Below are 13366 nucleotides of genomic sequence, written 5' to 3' on the forward strand. Positions count from 1 at the left end.
GGCTCCTGCCTGGGGTCGGTGGAGGGAAGATGTGTCTAGCTGCTGGGTTCCAAATCCAGCTGCCCCTGGATCTGAGATTAACCTTTTAGGATGAGTCTCTGCTTCAGTTAGCCACAGATTAGAACCAGAATCTGCTTTCAAAGCAACTAGCACCCTCAGAAAGCCTCCTGACTTGAAAACGTCTCCAGGGAATGCATGATGATCTAAAGATGAGACTTGGGATAGGCCACTGGGGATGGGCTAGAAATGGTAGGCAAGGCAATAAAGAAGAAATGATGGGAAAAGAATCAAGAGAGAAAGGTGGGCTGGGTTTACATAGAAACACACACACACACACACACACACACACACACACACACACACACACTTCCCTATCCTCTCTCCAAGATAGTGGTTCCCCACCTGAACCGCATGTTAGAATCACCTGGGGAACTTTAAAAGCCCGGATGCCCAACCCATACCCCAAACGAGTGACATCAGATTCTCTGAGTCTAAGATCCAGGCCTCAGCAGTTTTTAAAGTTTCCCAGGAAATTCCAACGTGCAGCCAAAGCGGAAATTAAAAGTGCCAGGGGGTTCCACCTGCTATACATTTGCTTATCAATTTTGATCAAATTTTGCTTCACCTCCCATTGCTTCTGCCCTTAATTCCCTCATGGAATGTGTTAAGAGACAACCTGGCCAAAAAAACAAAAAAAAAACAAACCTGAATATATCCTTTGTAAGTAGAAAATTGGACACCATTTATCAAAAATTTTAAATATGCTTAAAATACATTTACCTTGGGCTTCCCTGGTGGCGCAGTGGTTGAGAGTCCGCCTGCCGATGCAGGGGACACGGGTTCGTGCCCCAGTCCGAGAGGATCCCACATGCCGCGGAGCCGCTGGGCCCGTGAGCCATGGCCGCTGAGCCTGCGCGTCCGGAGCCTGTGCTCCGCAATGGGAGGGGCCACAACAGTGAGAGGCCCGCGTATCGGGAAAAAAAAAAGTGAATAAAATACATTTACCTCTTCAATTTCATGAACAGAAATCTATCCTGAAGGAACATTCACACATGCCCACAAAGATACAAGACTGCTCATGGCAGCAATTTGGAACAGCAAAAAATGGAAAACAGTCAAAATGTCTATCAATAGATAATATATGACATTGCCTTACAATGACAAATTTTGTAGTCCTTAAGAAAGAATGAGGCAAATTTGCATATACGAATATGAGGTAAGAGATACCCAGAGAGAGGCCACAGCATGAGATCTTCTTGAGTTATCTGGGTGGGTCGTAATCCAAGGACAAGTGTCCTCATGGGAGACATACAGAAGAGATCTATACAGAGAAGGCAGCAATGTGAAGATGGTTCTACATAGACCTACATGGCCACAAACCCAGGGACGCTGGGGCAGCCACCTTGGAAGAGGCAAAGAATGGATCTTCCCTAGAGCTTCTAGAGGGAGCTCAGACCTGCTGAACCTTGATTTTGAACTTCTAGCCTCTAGAACTGTGAGAGAATAAATTTCTGTTGTTTCAAGCCAGCAGGCTTGGGGTCGTTTGTTACGGCAGCCCTAGGACACTAATATAAGTCATAGAGGCCCCATCAGAGGCCTCCAGTGATCTTCCAGGCTATTGTAAGGACTTAGTTTTCACTCCCCAAATGGGAAGTCAAGGGAGGATTTTGAGTAGAGAAGTGACACAATCTGACTCATTTTCTAACAGAACTGTTTGGGCTGCTCTTCTTGAATAAATTATATAGTTCTGAGTTTCTTGATTATTATTATTATTATTTTTTTGATAACCAAACTGCAATTTGTCTTCTAATTATTTAAAAAAATATGAATGTTAAAAATAAAAGAATGGAATAGATTCTAAATTAATAAACATTTAACAAAACAAGCACTTAAAAGCTAGCCCGAATGACCAAAGCCGGCCAAGGAGTCTCTCCCAGCTTTACCCTCTGGTGCCAGGTTTAGATCATCAAAATGTTCGTGGTCCTGGTGGTGGATCAGCTCCCTCATCAGGATGGCAAAGCTGTAAACGTCTCCCTTCAGGGTGTCTGAAAGGGGCACCTCTGGGAGCCGTCCAGCAGAGCTCTGCAAAGCCGAGGATGTCAGCTGCCGGGTGGAACTGGAAAAGCCGCTCCTTTTTTTCTCAGGGAAGCACAGGAGCAGTGAAAGCATCCAGCCCCTGAGAAGTCAGCCCTGATGGTTCTAGACTTTCTCCATATTCACACACTTGGGGGTCTGCGTGTGTGAATAGGGAGGAAATAATCGGGATGTTCCTGCCCTGACATGTTAACAGCAGTTAACTCACAACCGTGCGGTCGCAGGTGACTTTCCTTTTCCTTTTCCCTTTCTATATTGCCTACAGTAAAAAAATGATTTAACAATTCATAGAACATAAAACTAACCACTTGAAAGCGAACAATCCAGTGGCCTTTAGTACACCGGCAATGTTGTACAACCACCACCTCTACCTAGTTCCAAAACATTTCTAACACCCCAAAGTAAAACCTTGAGCCCGTTAAGCAGTGTATCCCCATTTCCCCCACCTCCCATGTCCTGCCAACCACCGATCTGCATTCTGTCTCTACAGATGGATGTATTCTGTATATTTTATAAATCTACATTTCTTTGGCAGTGAGGTTTATAGGTTTATATCATTATAGGTTATAATCATGAACAGAAAATATATTGGGGGATGCGGAGATAGAAGTGGCTGCTAGCAGGTTTTCAAAATTTCCCCCTTTTGCCTTTCTCTGCAAGATACCATCCTGCCCCCATATTATAGAAACCTCCCCATGTACACACAGCAAAGCTGCTGGGAGTGTGCTGCTTCAGAGACAGGCAGTCAAGGCGGAGGGCACTGGGCTCATCAGGGCCCAGGACAGTGCAAGGTGAGACTCAGGAGTGTTCAGTAACTTGGACAAGTAGGAAGAGTCGTAGAGTCTCAATTCGCGCACATGTAAAGGAGGGTTGGACTCCGGGCGGTGGGTCTGATCTTGAGATGCCCATCAGAATCACTTGAGAGGCTTTTAGAAAACAATACGAGGACTTCCCTGGTGGTCCAGTGGCTAAGACTCCATGCTCCCAATGCAGGGGGCCCGGGTTCGATCCCTGGTCAGGGAACTAGATCCCGCATGCATGCCTCAACTGAGAGTCCGCATGCTGCAACTAACACCCAGTGTAGCCAAATAAATAAGTAAACAAACAAATAAATGAAATACGATGCCCAGACCCCTTCTTCATAAATTCTGATTCAGTTGGCATGGGGTGGGACCCAGCCCCTTGAATATTTTTTAAAGTGATACCAGAGCGCGGAGAGGTTGGAGAACTACTGAGCTCATTATCTGTAAGGTGCCTGGCAGGTCGTGCCTTCTCCGCTGAGAGCACAGGATGAAGACGCGAGGAGACACAGAGGACTGAAGAGAAGGGCAGTGGCTCACTTCAGGCCACCCAGCTAAGCCAGGGTGGGAACTAGTCTCCTAACTCAGACACCCCACCATGGACTCGTGCCACTCGTGGGCGTTATTTTTTTCTCATCTCCTTGGGTGGCTGGAATAACCACATACCATCAGCCCCAGAGGAAGGCCCACCTGCAGGTACCCGTGCACGTGAGCCTCAGAAAGCAGAGGTGGAATAAGGAGCCCTTTACCCCTCTCCTGACAGCTAGTGGGTGCAAGATCTGCCAACGGTTACCCGAGCGGTCCGTTGTTCTCTCGTTGTATCTTCTGTATGTCTGGCCATATTTGAGTTCCCTCAGCCCAAATCCTGACAGCTTCACCTGCATCCGTCTGTCCACCAGGCAGCTGGAAGGCTTCAGGTTGCCAAGGGATCCCAGTGGGCTCCTGTGGAGGAACAGCAAGCCCTGAAGAGTGGAAATGAGCAAATGAATCAGAGCAGGTGCCAGCAACGCTGCTGGAAGAAACAGAGACACAGCAGCAGTTGGACAGAAACAGACCCATGGCGGGAGACATGCCCATCTTCACGTTTATTTGTTCAAGAGCCACTAACACAGCCCCTCGCCCAGGGGGTCACCCTGGGCAGGAACACCCAAAAAGGAGAAAACTATTTCTGGCCCCTCCATCTGGAGCCACAAACGCAAGGCCAGCTTAAAATAAATGTAGCCTCGCGGTCAGACTCCTGGGTTCAAATCCCAGCTCTACCACACAGTAGAGGGCAGGTTACTTTTCCCTGTAAGCCTCACTCTTCTTGTCAAAACGGACATGACGATAATCCCTCTCAGGGTGGCTGTGGAAATTAAATGTAATAATACATGCGAACCACCAGACATGGTGCCTGACACAAAGTAAAGACTGCTACAATTTATAATGAAAAATTTGTATGAATATAATAAAGGATATCAACAATCTAGAAACAACACTATGCGATTAAAATATTATTTTATTACCTACATATTGAGGATTATATTCCATTACTATCTACATAGAATGGTTCTATAATAATAGACTATTACATTTATCACATGCACTTAAGGGTCCTGTTTGAGCACTTCACAGGGAGAGGCAATGAAATGAGGAACATTGAAAAATTCTCATGTCATTCCCTGTGTTCTTAAGAGGTTACGTCAATTATTTGTATGCAGTAATGAAGCACTATTACTTATAAAGAGGACAGAACAAACTCTAGAGTCAGAAGACGTGTTCAAGTCTAGACTTTACCTGTCAGTGTCTTCAAACAAATCACCTGGGGGCCTCGATTTCACCATCAGTGAAATGGGTCTGCCTTAGACGCCTGCTACTTGAAAGATGTCCCAGGGAACAGCAGCAGCAGCATCACCTGGGAGCTTGGCAGAAATACAGAATCTCAGGCGCTACCCAGACCTACTGGATCAGTCTGTGCATTTTAACCCGATCCCCAGGAGATGCACATGCTTCTTAGTCTGAGAACACCTGTCCTTGTCAATTGTTCCCAGCCTTGGCTGTACATTAAAATCACCTGGGGAGCTTAAAAAGAATGTATCAATGCTAGGGCCCAGATATAAGAACCTATACTAGCTGCAGATTACCTCTCGCACAAACCAAGCCTGCGTGCGGAGGAGGTGAGTGATCTGAATGGAGGAAGAGGGCTTAATCTGAAGGCTGGCTGAGGGAGCTCCGTCCTCAAGGCAGTGATGATTCTTACTTAGCAAGGAGATGAGAGCAGGGGGTGGGGATCTCTCACAATGAAGGAACTCAGGGTTTTAAACTGCTCCCAGGGAGTGGGGACAGAGCTGGGAGACAAACCCAGGTCCAGTCGCCTTTGAAGCTCAGCCACTTCTAAACCACTAGTTTTACTGTTTCTGGTGCCCTGGGTGACTGTAAGAGGAAAGTGGGGGAGGAAGAGGGTAGGTAGAAGCATACCTATTCTTCTGGCACCACTGCCAGGTTAAATGAACCACAAGTCCAGCTTGAGTCACACGGTGTGGTTACGAGAAGTCATCGGCCCTCGGTACCCAACAAGAAGGAATGTGAGGAGGGCCCCTGAATGGACTATTGCACCCAGAGACCGGGTCCTTGGGCCCCCTGGGCACCAGCTCTGGGACTCACCTCTTCCTCCAGCAGTAACGACAGGCTGAGTCAGTGTCGGCTTTAGCAAGAACCCTGAGCTAATGTTGCATTAGAAATACAGGCTAATACAGAAAGCAATAAGGAAACATTCAGGACAGTGGGTACACCATGTCCACCTCACCCCCTAAAATATCAGGAGGCCGTGTTCCCTTATCAATCTGCGTATTTGTTTTTTGAGGTGATAAAGTTGAATCACATTTTGGAAACACAACTCACTTAATCAGACAGGAAGGGCCTGGGTGGGGCTCCCTCTGGAATGTTTCCAGCGAGGTTCCAACAGGCTGAGAGGTCTGGTCTTGAAATCTGGGGAGACCTGTGTCCAAGCCAGAGTTCTCTCTGACCTCACGGAGACCTTTCCATTCCACAGAAGCCTCCCTGACACACACGACTGTCCCTGCCCTTGCTAGTGCCAGGCTCACCCCTGGCATGAGACATTCTACATTCCGGTCGCTGCTGACCACCCCTGACATCCAGGTATATTAACGGAGCTCCTTCCATTAGGACAAAAATAACATGTTTTGGGATGCTTGGAATCCTAGGAATGTAGTCCTCTGCGAGAGATGGCACACATCTCTTTGGGGTTTTTTTTGTTTGTTTTTTGGTGGGGTTTTTTGAGGTACACGGGCCTCTCACTGTTGTGGCCTCTCCTGTTGCAGAGCACAGGCTCCGGACGCGCAGGCTCAGCAGCCATGGTTCACCGGCCCAGCCGCTCCGTGGCACATGGGATCTTCCCAGACCGGGGCACGAACCCGTGTCCACTGCCTCGGCAGGTGTATTCTCAACCACTGCACCACCAGGGAAACCCCATCTCTTTGTTTTGTTCTATTATATTTTTCTATCTTGATGGAAATGTCTGACTTTATGTATTCTGTTGTCTGAGAACAAATAGAACCATTAGAGGCTCACCATTGATGTACTGGGTTTCATACACTGTTGGTAGTTCTATTACCTATGTGTCTGAAGCTACGTTTATTTTCCTGCTGGAAAGTTGAGGCTGGCCCACAGGACTCCTACCTCTGGATCCCATATCTGTGCTCTCTGGTACTTCCAGGGAGGAAAGAATTCAGCTTTTGGAGACAGACTGGCTGGAAATCCCAATCAGCCTCTTACCAGTTGGGCTGGTTACTTCACCTCACTAAACCTCGTTTTTCTCCCTTTTTGAAAAGGGAGTAAGAATTCATACTATTAATATTGGAGGTAAGGATAAATTAACAACGGAGTTAATTGCTAATTATTAAGAGCACTGTCCAATAGAAATACAATGTAAGCACATGTATAATGTTTAATTTTTAATTCAACAGGTGAAATTACTTTTAATAATATATTTTATATAATCTAATGTATTAAAAATCTTATTTTAACATGTAATCAACATGAAAGTATGAGTGAGATATTTTACATTCCTTTTTTTTTTAATCTTCAAAAGTTGTCATGGATTTTATACTTATAGCACATCTCAATTTGGACTAACCACATGGTCAGTGTTCAGTAGTCACATGTGGCTGGTGGTACCATATTTGGACAGTGCAGGCTTACCCCATAAGATTGTTGGGGAATAAATAAGAAAGCGTGTGGTTTTTAGTACTAGAAATTGGGTTATCTGGGATAATAGTGATACTATACTCCCACTAATACTAACAATGAACATTTACTAGATACCTGTTATGGAGTAGACATGGTACCAAGCAGTTTACATACCTTAGACCTCACAACCACCCCACGAGGCAGGTACTATTGTTATCTTTATTTTATACACAGGGACACTAGGGGTCAGGGTAGTTAAGGTCACCTGATCAGTACATGGCAGAGTCAGGGTTTAAATCACCAACACGACTTGCGTGCCAGACTGTCCTTCATCCTCTGAATCTATTAAGACTTCTCTCACTTAGAAACAAAGGCCCCTCCCTAACTCAAGAAGAGTATTATACTCTCCAGAGTTCCTTCCCAAGCTGGCCCCACTGGGTTCAATTCCTTGGGGACGGGACAATAAGACTTATTCCTCTGTGCCCACCATGCCCAGAATCGGGTTTGACCCAATTAGGTGCTGAATCAACATACATTTGCTATTTTGAAAAGTCTGTGGCATCTCAGAATCTCCCTGATACCTCGTATAGAGGAGGTTCTGATCAAACAGATATCGGGACAGGAATTGTTCTGATGATCGGTATGTGATGGCCAGAAGCGCAATCTGACCCACAGAGCTTGGCCCAGCACCTGGGTTCACGCCAAAGTCATCCATGCCAAAACTCCAAAATGCTGTAGTGACTCTTCTGTTACTCTTTTTTTTTCTTTTTTTAAATTTTTGGCTGTGTTGGGTCTTCATTTCTGTATGAGGGCTTTCTCCACTTGTGGCAAGCGGGGGCCACTCTTCATCGCGGTCACGGGCCTCTCACTATCGCGGCCTCTCTTGCTGCGGAGCACAGGCTCCAGACGCACAGGCTCAGCGGCCACGGCTCACAGGCCTAGCTGCTCCGCGGCATGTGGGATCTTCCCAGACCAGGGCTCGAACCCATGTCCCCTGCATTAGCAGGCAGATTCTCAACCACTGCGCCACCAGGGAAGCCCTCTTCTGTTACTCTTAGTCTCCTTTCAGCGAAGGTTGATATTGCAGCTTCCTTACAGGATCCCATAACGTGTACACTCCATTTCAGGAGATAGCGAGCCTACCAAAGCAAGATGTCAAGCTGTCCTCTGTCCTGGCGTGGAGTGGAGGATAGATTCAGTGACCTAGAATAGTTGATGACCACCAGGGAGATTTTCCTCTTCAAAGTGTCATTCGTACCCACCCCAGCATTTCTCCAGAGAATCCTTCGAGTCAATTCTTTTTCTTTCTTTATTCGAGTATAATTGCTTTACAATGGTGTGTTAGTTTCTGCTGTATAACAAAGTGAATCAGCTATACATATACATATATCCCCATATCTCCTCCCTCTTGCATCTCCCTCCCACCCTCCCTACCCCACCCCTCTAGGTGGTCACAAAGCACCGAGCTGATCTCCCTGTGCTATGCAGCTGCTTCCCACTAGCTCTTTTATATCTGCTAGCGTATATATGTCCATGCCACTCTCTCACTTCGTCCCAGCTTACCCTTCCCCCTCCCCCTGTCCTCAAGTCCATTCTCTACATCTGCATCTTTATTTCTGCCTCTAGGTTCTTCAGAACCGATTCTTTTTTTTTTTTTAGATTATATATATATGTTTTAGCATACAGTATTTGCTAACACATATATATGGAGTCAATTCTTCTTGAAAGCAAAATGCCTCCACTGAAAAGCCTAAATCTACTAGTCATTCACACCATGGTGAGAACTTACTAGCTTTCTCTTTACATCCAATATAAATGATGCCAACTGTTTTGATTGGGTAGGAGACAGATCACCAGAGACTAGAGCACTTCCCTGGGCTTGGTGGGAAGGGAGGGAAAGTGGGTGAGGGGAAAGAGAGAGGAGCCCAGAGGAGGAGAAGATGCCAATCACATCCTCCTACTTTATAACCATTCCACCGCCGCTTAAATAATGTCTTATGTACACTTCATGACTTTTTAATTTTTTTTTCTCTAGCTTAACTTTAAGCCGTTCAAAGATGGAAACAAGTCCTTCTCTTCATATGAAAGTACCCAGAGTATGACAAACCCTTAACAGACACTCAATAAAGTTTTACCGAAATAATGAGTTGTGGCCCAGGGTTGTCGTCAGAAACCAGTCACAGAGAGGTTTCTGTTTGTTTACGTCTCCTGGTAACAACACACTGGCTTCCCACTAAGGCCTGGGAAGTCAAAGCTTAACAGGGCCGTTAAGACTCAGCTCCTTACACACAAAGAGCAATCAAATTCTTGAGGAAGAAAACTCCTTCGATGTTAATCAGGCCAACCTCATCCATTAAACCTACGTGGAGGCTGAGTAATATTAATAATAACGATAATAGCTAAAATATATTTGGTACTTATTTCAGCTCAGATACTTTCTAGCACTTTGTGTATATTAATTTACTTTATTCTCACAACAAAATATAAGGTAGCTCTATTATTATCCCTGTTTCACACATGGGAAGTGAGTCGGGTGGGCCGTATCAGCATGGACTAGCATTCTGAGGATGCTCTCCTCATCCTGGGCTAAAATCCAGCTGCTCACCGCATCTGCTGTTCCCATGAGAGGGGAAGTAACTTACCACAGTCATTCAAGGAGTCACTGGCGGCCCTAAAACCTAGGAGGGCAGAGTTTACATTTCACCCACGTATCCCTCACAGCACCCAGGCAGGGTCTTGCCCATAGGAGTCTGTCAGTTGATGGATGGGAATGTTGACTGATGGACAGACTGTTGATTGACAGATGACAACCAGCCTTGTCCTGCTGCCGTGTGTCAGAGTGAGTGACTTCCCCACCAGGACCCATTCCCAGGTCATTAGCTTGGTCCCCTCAAAAATACCAATAGCATTTGTTCTTTACACGGGTTTATGTGATACTCACGTTGACTCTGTCATATGCAAATGAGAGCTTGAATAGCCAATCAATTTCATTGCCTGAGTTTCTCAAAACATCCTAGAAAACACAATTACTTGGAACATCAACAGTGACTCAACCAGAAGCACAGTGATCTTCGCGGGTTCGGTGGATTTGATTCTAATGCTTTGGATGGCGTTAGGCAGAGAACTCTAAGTCTAGTAACCGGAACGCTTCTTGGAAGAAACCATAACCTGACTCAATATTGAGAAAGTTACGCAGTCTTGAGTTTTACAGATACTTCCTTGTTCCTGACGTAAAGCTGGTGGTCACATACCACGGGAAAGATGGGCCCAGGAACAAAATTCAGATGTAGATATGACATCTTAGGAGATGAAACCAAGCTCAGACAATTTCCCAGAACAAAGAGACCAGACACTTGGCAACTGCGCTGCTAATTTCATCCCCTGCAGGCAGCCCAGCAAGATAATTCAGGTCTTGAAATTAAACCAGAGAGGAGCTATTCTTGGATGAAGAGGCAAAAGCACTTATAAGCTTCTTTATTAGCTGCCACTAATCAAACCTGAGGTGAGATTTACTGCACTTCCCTGGTGGTGCAGTGGTTGAGAGTTCGCCTGCCGATGCAGGGGACACGGGTTCGTGCCCCGGTCTGGGAAGATCCCACATGCCGCAGAGCGGCTAGGCCCGTGAGCCATGGCCACTGAGCCTGCGCGTCTGGAGCCTGTGCTCCGCAACGGGAGAGGGCACAACAGTGAGAGGCCCGTGTACCGCAAAAAAAAAAAAAAAAAAAAAAGATTTACTATTTTACTTACCTTAAGGCTTCCTCTTTTGCAATATTGGGTGACAATGCAGATGTTGGGTGATTCTGTGCAAATACCAAAGAAGGGAACAATGTTTTCATGCCTTAATTCATACATCTGAAAATAATAATAGCTTATGATTATAATGTGTCTTCTGCCCTAGGGACAATGTTGTGTGCTTTACACACTTTCAGCTATTTTTCACAAAGACCCTGTGAGATAAGAACTATGACTGCTCCCATTTTACAGATGAGGAAACTGATGCTCAAAAGATAAATTAATGTGTTAAAGATCACACAACTTAGCAGTGGCAGAGCTGGGAGGTAAATCCAGGCAGTCTGCCCCCAGCAAATAAACCAGAGGCATGATCAAAGTCCCCCAAAGTAACGGGGATTAACTGAAGAAGTGGACCCCATGAACCCGACTCCTCTGCAAGGACCAGCTTCGAGGGAGACAGATACAGACACAAAGAATGAAGAGGCAGAATTAAGGCCAGGAAGAATTAAAGGCAAAGAACAGGCTAGGAGAGCTCCCAGGATGCAGGTGCCTGGGTCAGGCATAACGGTCTGAGGTCTAAAGTCTGGGCTCTTGGCGGGTGGGGGTCATGGGCCAAGTTAAGGGAAGCAGCTTCCCACCATTGTCCTTTGGGGTGAAGGCCACCCGCACCCCAGGTGGGAACAGGGAGCTGGCAGAGGCAAGGCAGAGGGCAGCAAGGCTTTGCCGACTCCCAGGGCTGGGGGCCTCACCAGCCGGATTTCCCGCAGCACAGACGACTTCCTGACCCAGGCTCACGCTTGGGTCACCAACATCACAGATGGCCACATGGTTTCCCTGGAACCGGAGACAAAGCGGAATGTTCTTTTTTACATCTTTATTGGAGTATAATTGCTTTACAATGGTGTGTTAGTTTCTGCTTTGTAACAAAGTGAATCAGTTATACATATACATATGTTCCCATATCTCTTCCCTCCTGCATCTCCCTCCCTCCCACGCTCACTATCCCACCCCTCCAGGCGGTCACAAAGCACCGAGCTGACCTCCCAAAGCGGAATGTTCTTAACCCAGGCTGATCCAGAAAAAGCTACGCTCAGAAAGATCTAGGAAGAGGGGCAGGAAGACTGGCAAGAAACCCATCTACAGAAGGGATCATGGAGCTCCTCCCTGCTCAGATCAGCCCTCGGGTGGCCCCGTGCTGTGTCCAGGAGCCGAGCTGGCGGCTCAACACAGCAGACCTCATTTAACAGGCAGCGCAGCCCTGCAAGGCGGGGTGGGGGGGCGGGGGGTGATTAGCCCATTTCCAGATGGGATTCCTGAGGTTAGGGAACTAGTTCAAGGTCACACATCTGTAGGTAGTACAGCCAGAATCTGAACATCTGCATGCAGCCACTCTGCCCTCAGAATTACCCAGTAAAGCCCTACTGGGGCATAAAATAGCTCTCTGCCCTGCTGGTTCTCAACAAAGGAGCTGAAGTCCCCAGAAATCATCACACTAGATGAGTTACTGTTGTTCCCTCTCGACACAGGTGTGCCTCTCTGGGATGGCTGCGAAACAGGACACGATTCAGGTGCTCTCAGTAGGATGACCAAGTACTGATGAGACTATGCCTTTTATAGATGAGGAAAATTAGCGCCAAGGTTAATAGCAGTTAGTAAATGAGAGTCAGGACTCAAACCCTGATTTCTCTAACCCAAAGTGTGAGTGCTGAACTGCTACCCGCACCACTCTCGTGTCTGTGCCAACATCACAATGTCGTGGTTAAGACTCTGGGGTCAGGCTACCCAAATTCAAGTGCTGGCTTTGGCCCTTAACTAGATGTGTGACCTGATGACACAGTCATTTTCCTCAATGAGCATCTAAGGAAGTGAACTCTCTGTGTAGCACTCACTCCCAGTGCCTCCCCAGCACCTAGAGAATATATTTTAAACAGAGGAGCCCTGTTTTTCTAGAAGAGTCTTACTCGGAAGCCTAATGTAGAAAACAATAGCTCAAGGCAGAGCTGCTGTAGTTGAAGAGGAAGGCTCAGAATTCCTCCCCACCACCTCTACCGCATTCCATCATTCACCCAAGGCCAGACCAGTGAGCCCCAGAATCCCCAGGGACACTTGAAAAATAATTTACAAACGAACCCCAATCTCCTGGTCATAGCATGTTGAAGCCTTCTTGACTTGGTACCTGCCAAGTCACCTTTTTTTCTTGAAAGTCATAATTCACTTATTCAGTGAATAGTATATGCAAAGATACCAATAAAAGGAAACATACTATAAACTACAATTTTGAAAATAAAGCCAATATAACGGAAACAAAATACACGTAACGTGAGAAGAATGTTTGATTTTTGACCCATCGTGCTTTCCTTACTTTCATAATGAACCTAAATGTCGTTAGAACAAACCTGTATACCTTGGTCTAACCTGAGTGCTTTCTAACCAGCAACAACATTCTAGAACACTTTTCTTTCGCTTTGAGATATTTAAGATTCACACATTTGTTCAAAAACATAAATTCTGATTCAGTGGTTGATCTGCATATCTTGTTATTCTCTGGATAT

At 46.2% G+C, this 13366-nt stretch overlaps 1 protein-coding gene across 1 annotated transcript in view; it reads right to left on the reverse strand.

Annotated features, from left to right (window-relative positions):
- Nucleotides 1–13366, reverse strand: part of LOC112406903 (guanylate cyclase 2G-like) — a 50098-nt gene that overhangs the window by 10899 nt on the left and 25833 nt on the right. The window contains 7 exon segments of the mRNA XM_024755925.1: nucleotides 1944–2082; nucleotides 3644–3856; nucleotides 10024–10095; nucleotides 10830–10934; nucleotides 11564–11614; nucleotides 11616–11648; nucleotides 12222–12359. Of these exon segments, the coding sequence (XP_024611693.1) occupies nucleotides 1944–2082; nucleotides 3644–3856; nucleotides 10024–10095; nucleotides 10830–10934; nucleotides 11564–11614; nucleotides 11616–11648; nucleotides 12222–12359 (751 nt within the window).

This window comes from Neophocaena asiaeorientalis, unplaced genomic scaffold (genome assembly GCF_003031525.2).
Source record: "Neophocaena asiaeorientalis asiaeorientalis breed wild unplaced genomic scaffold, Neophocaena_asiaeorientalis_V1.1 scaffold85, whole genome shotgun sequence".
In the NCBI taxonomy this organism is placed as follows: domain Eukaryota; kingdom Metazoa; phylum Chordata; class Mammalia; order Artiodactyla; family Phocoenidae; genus Neophocaena; species Neophocaena asiaeorientalis.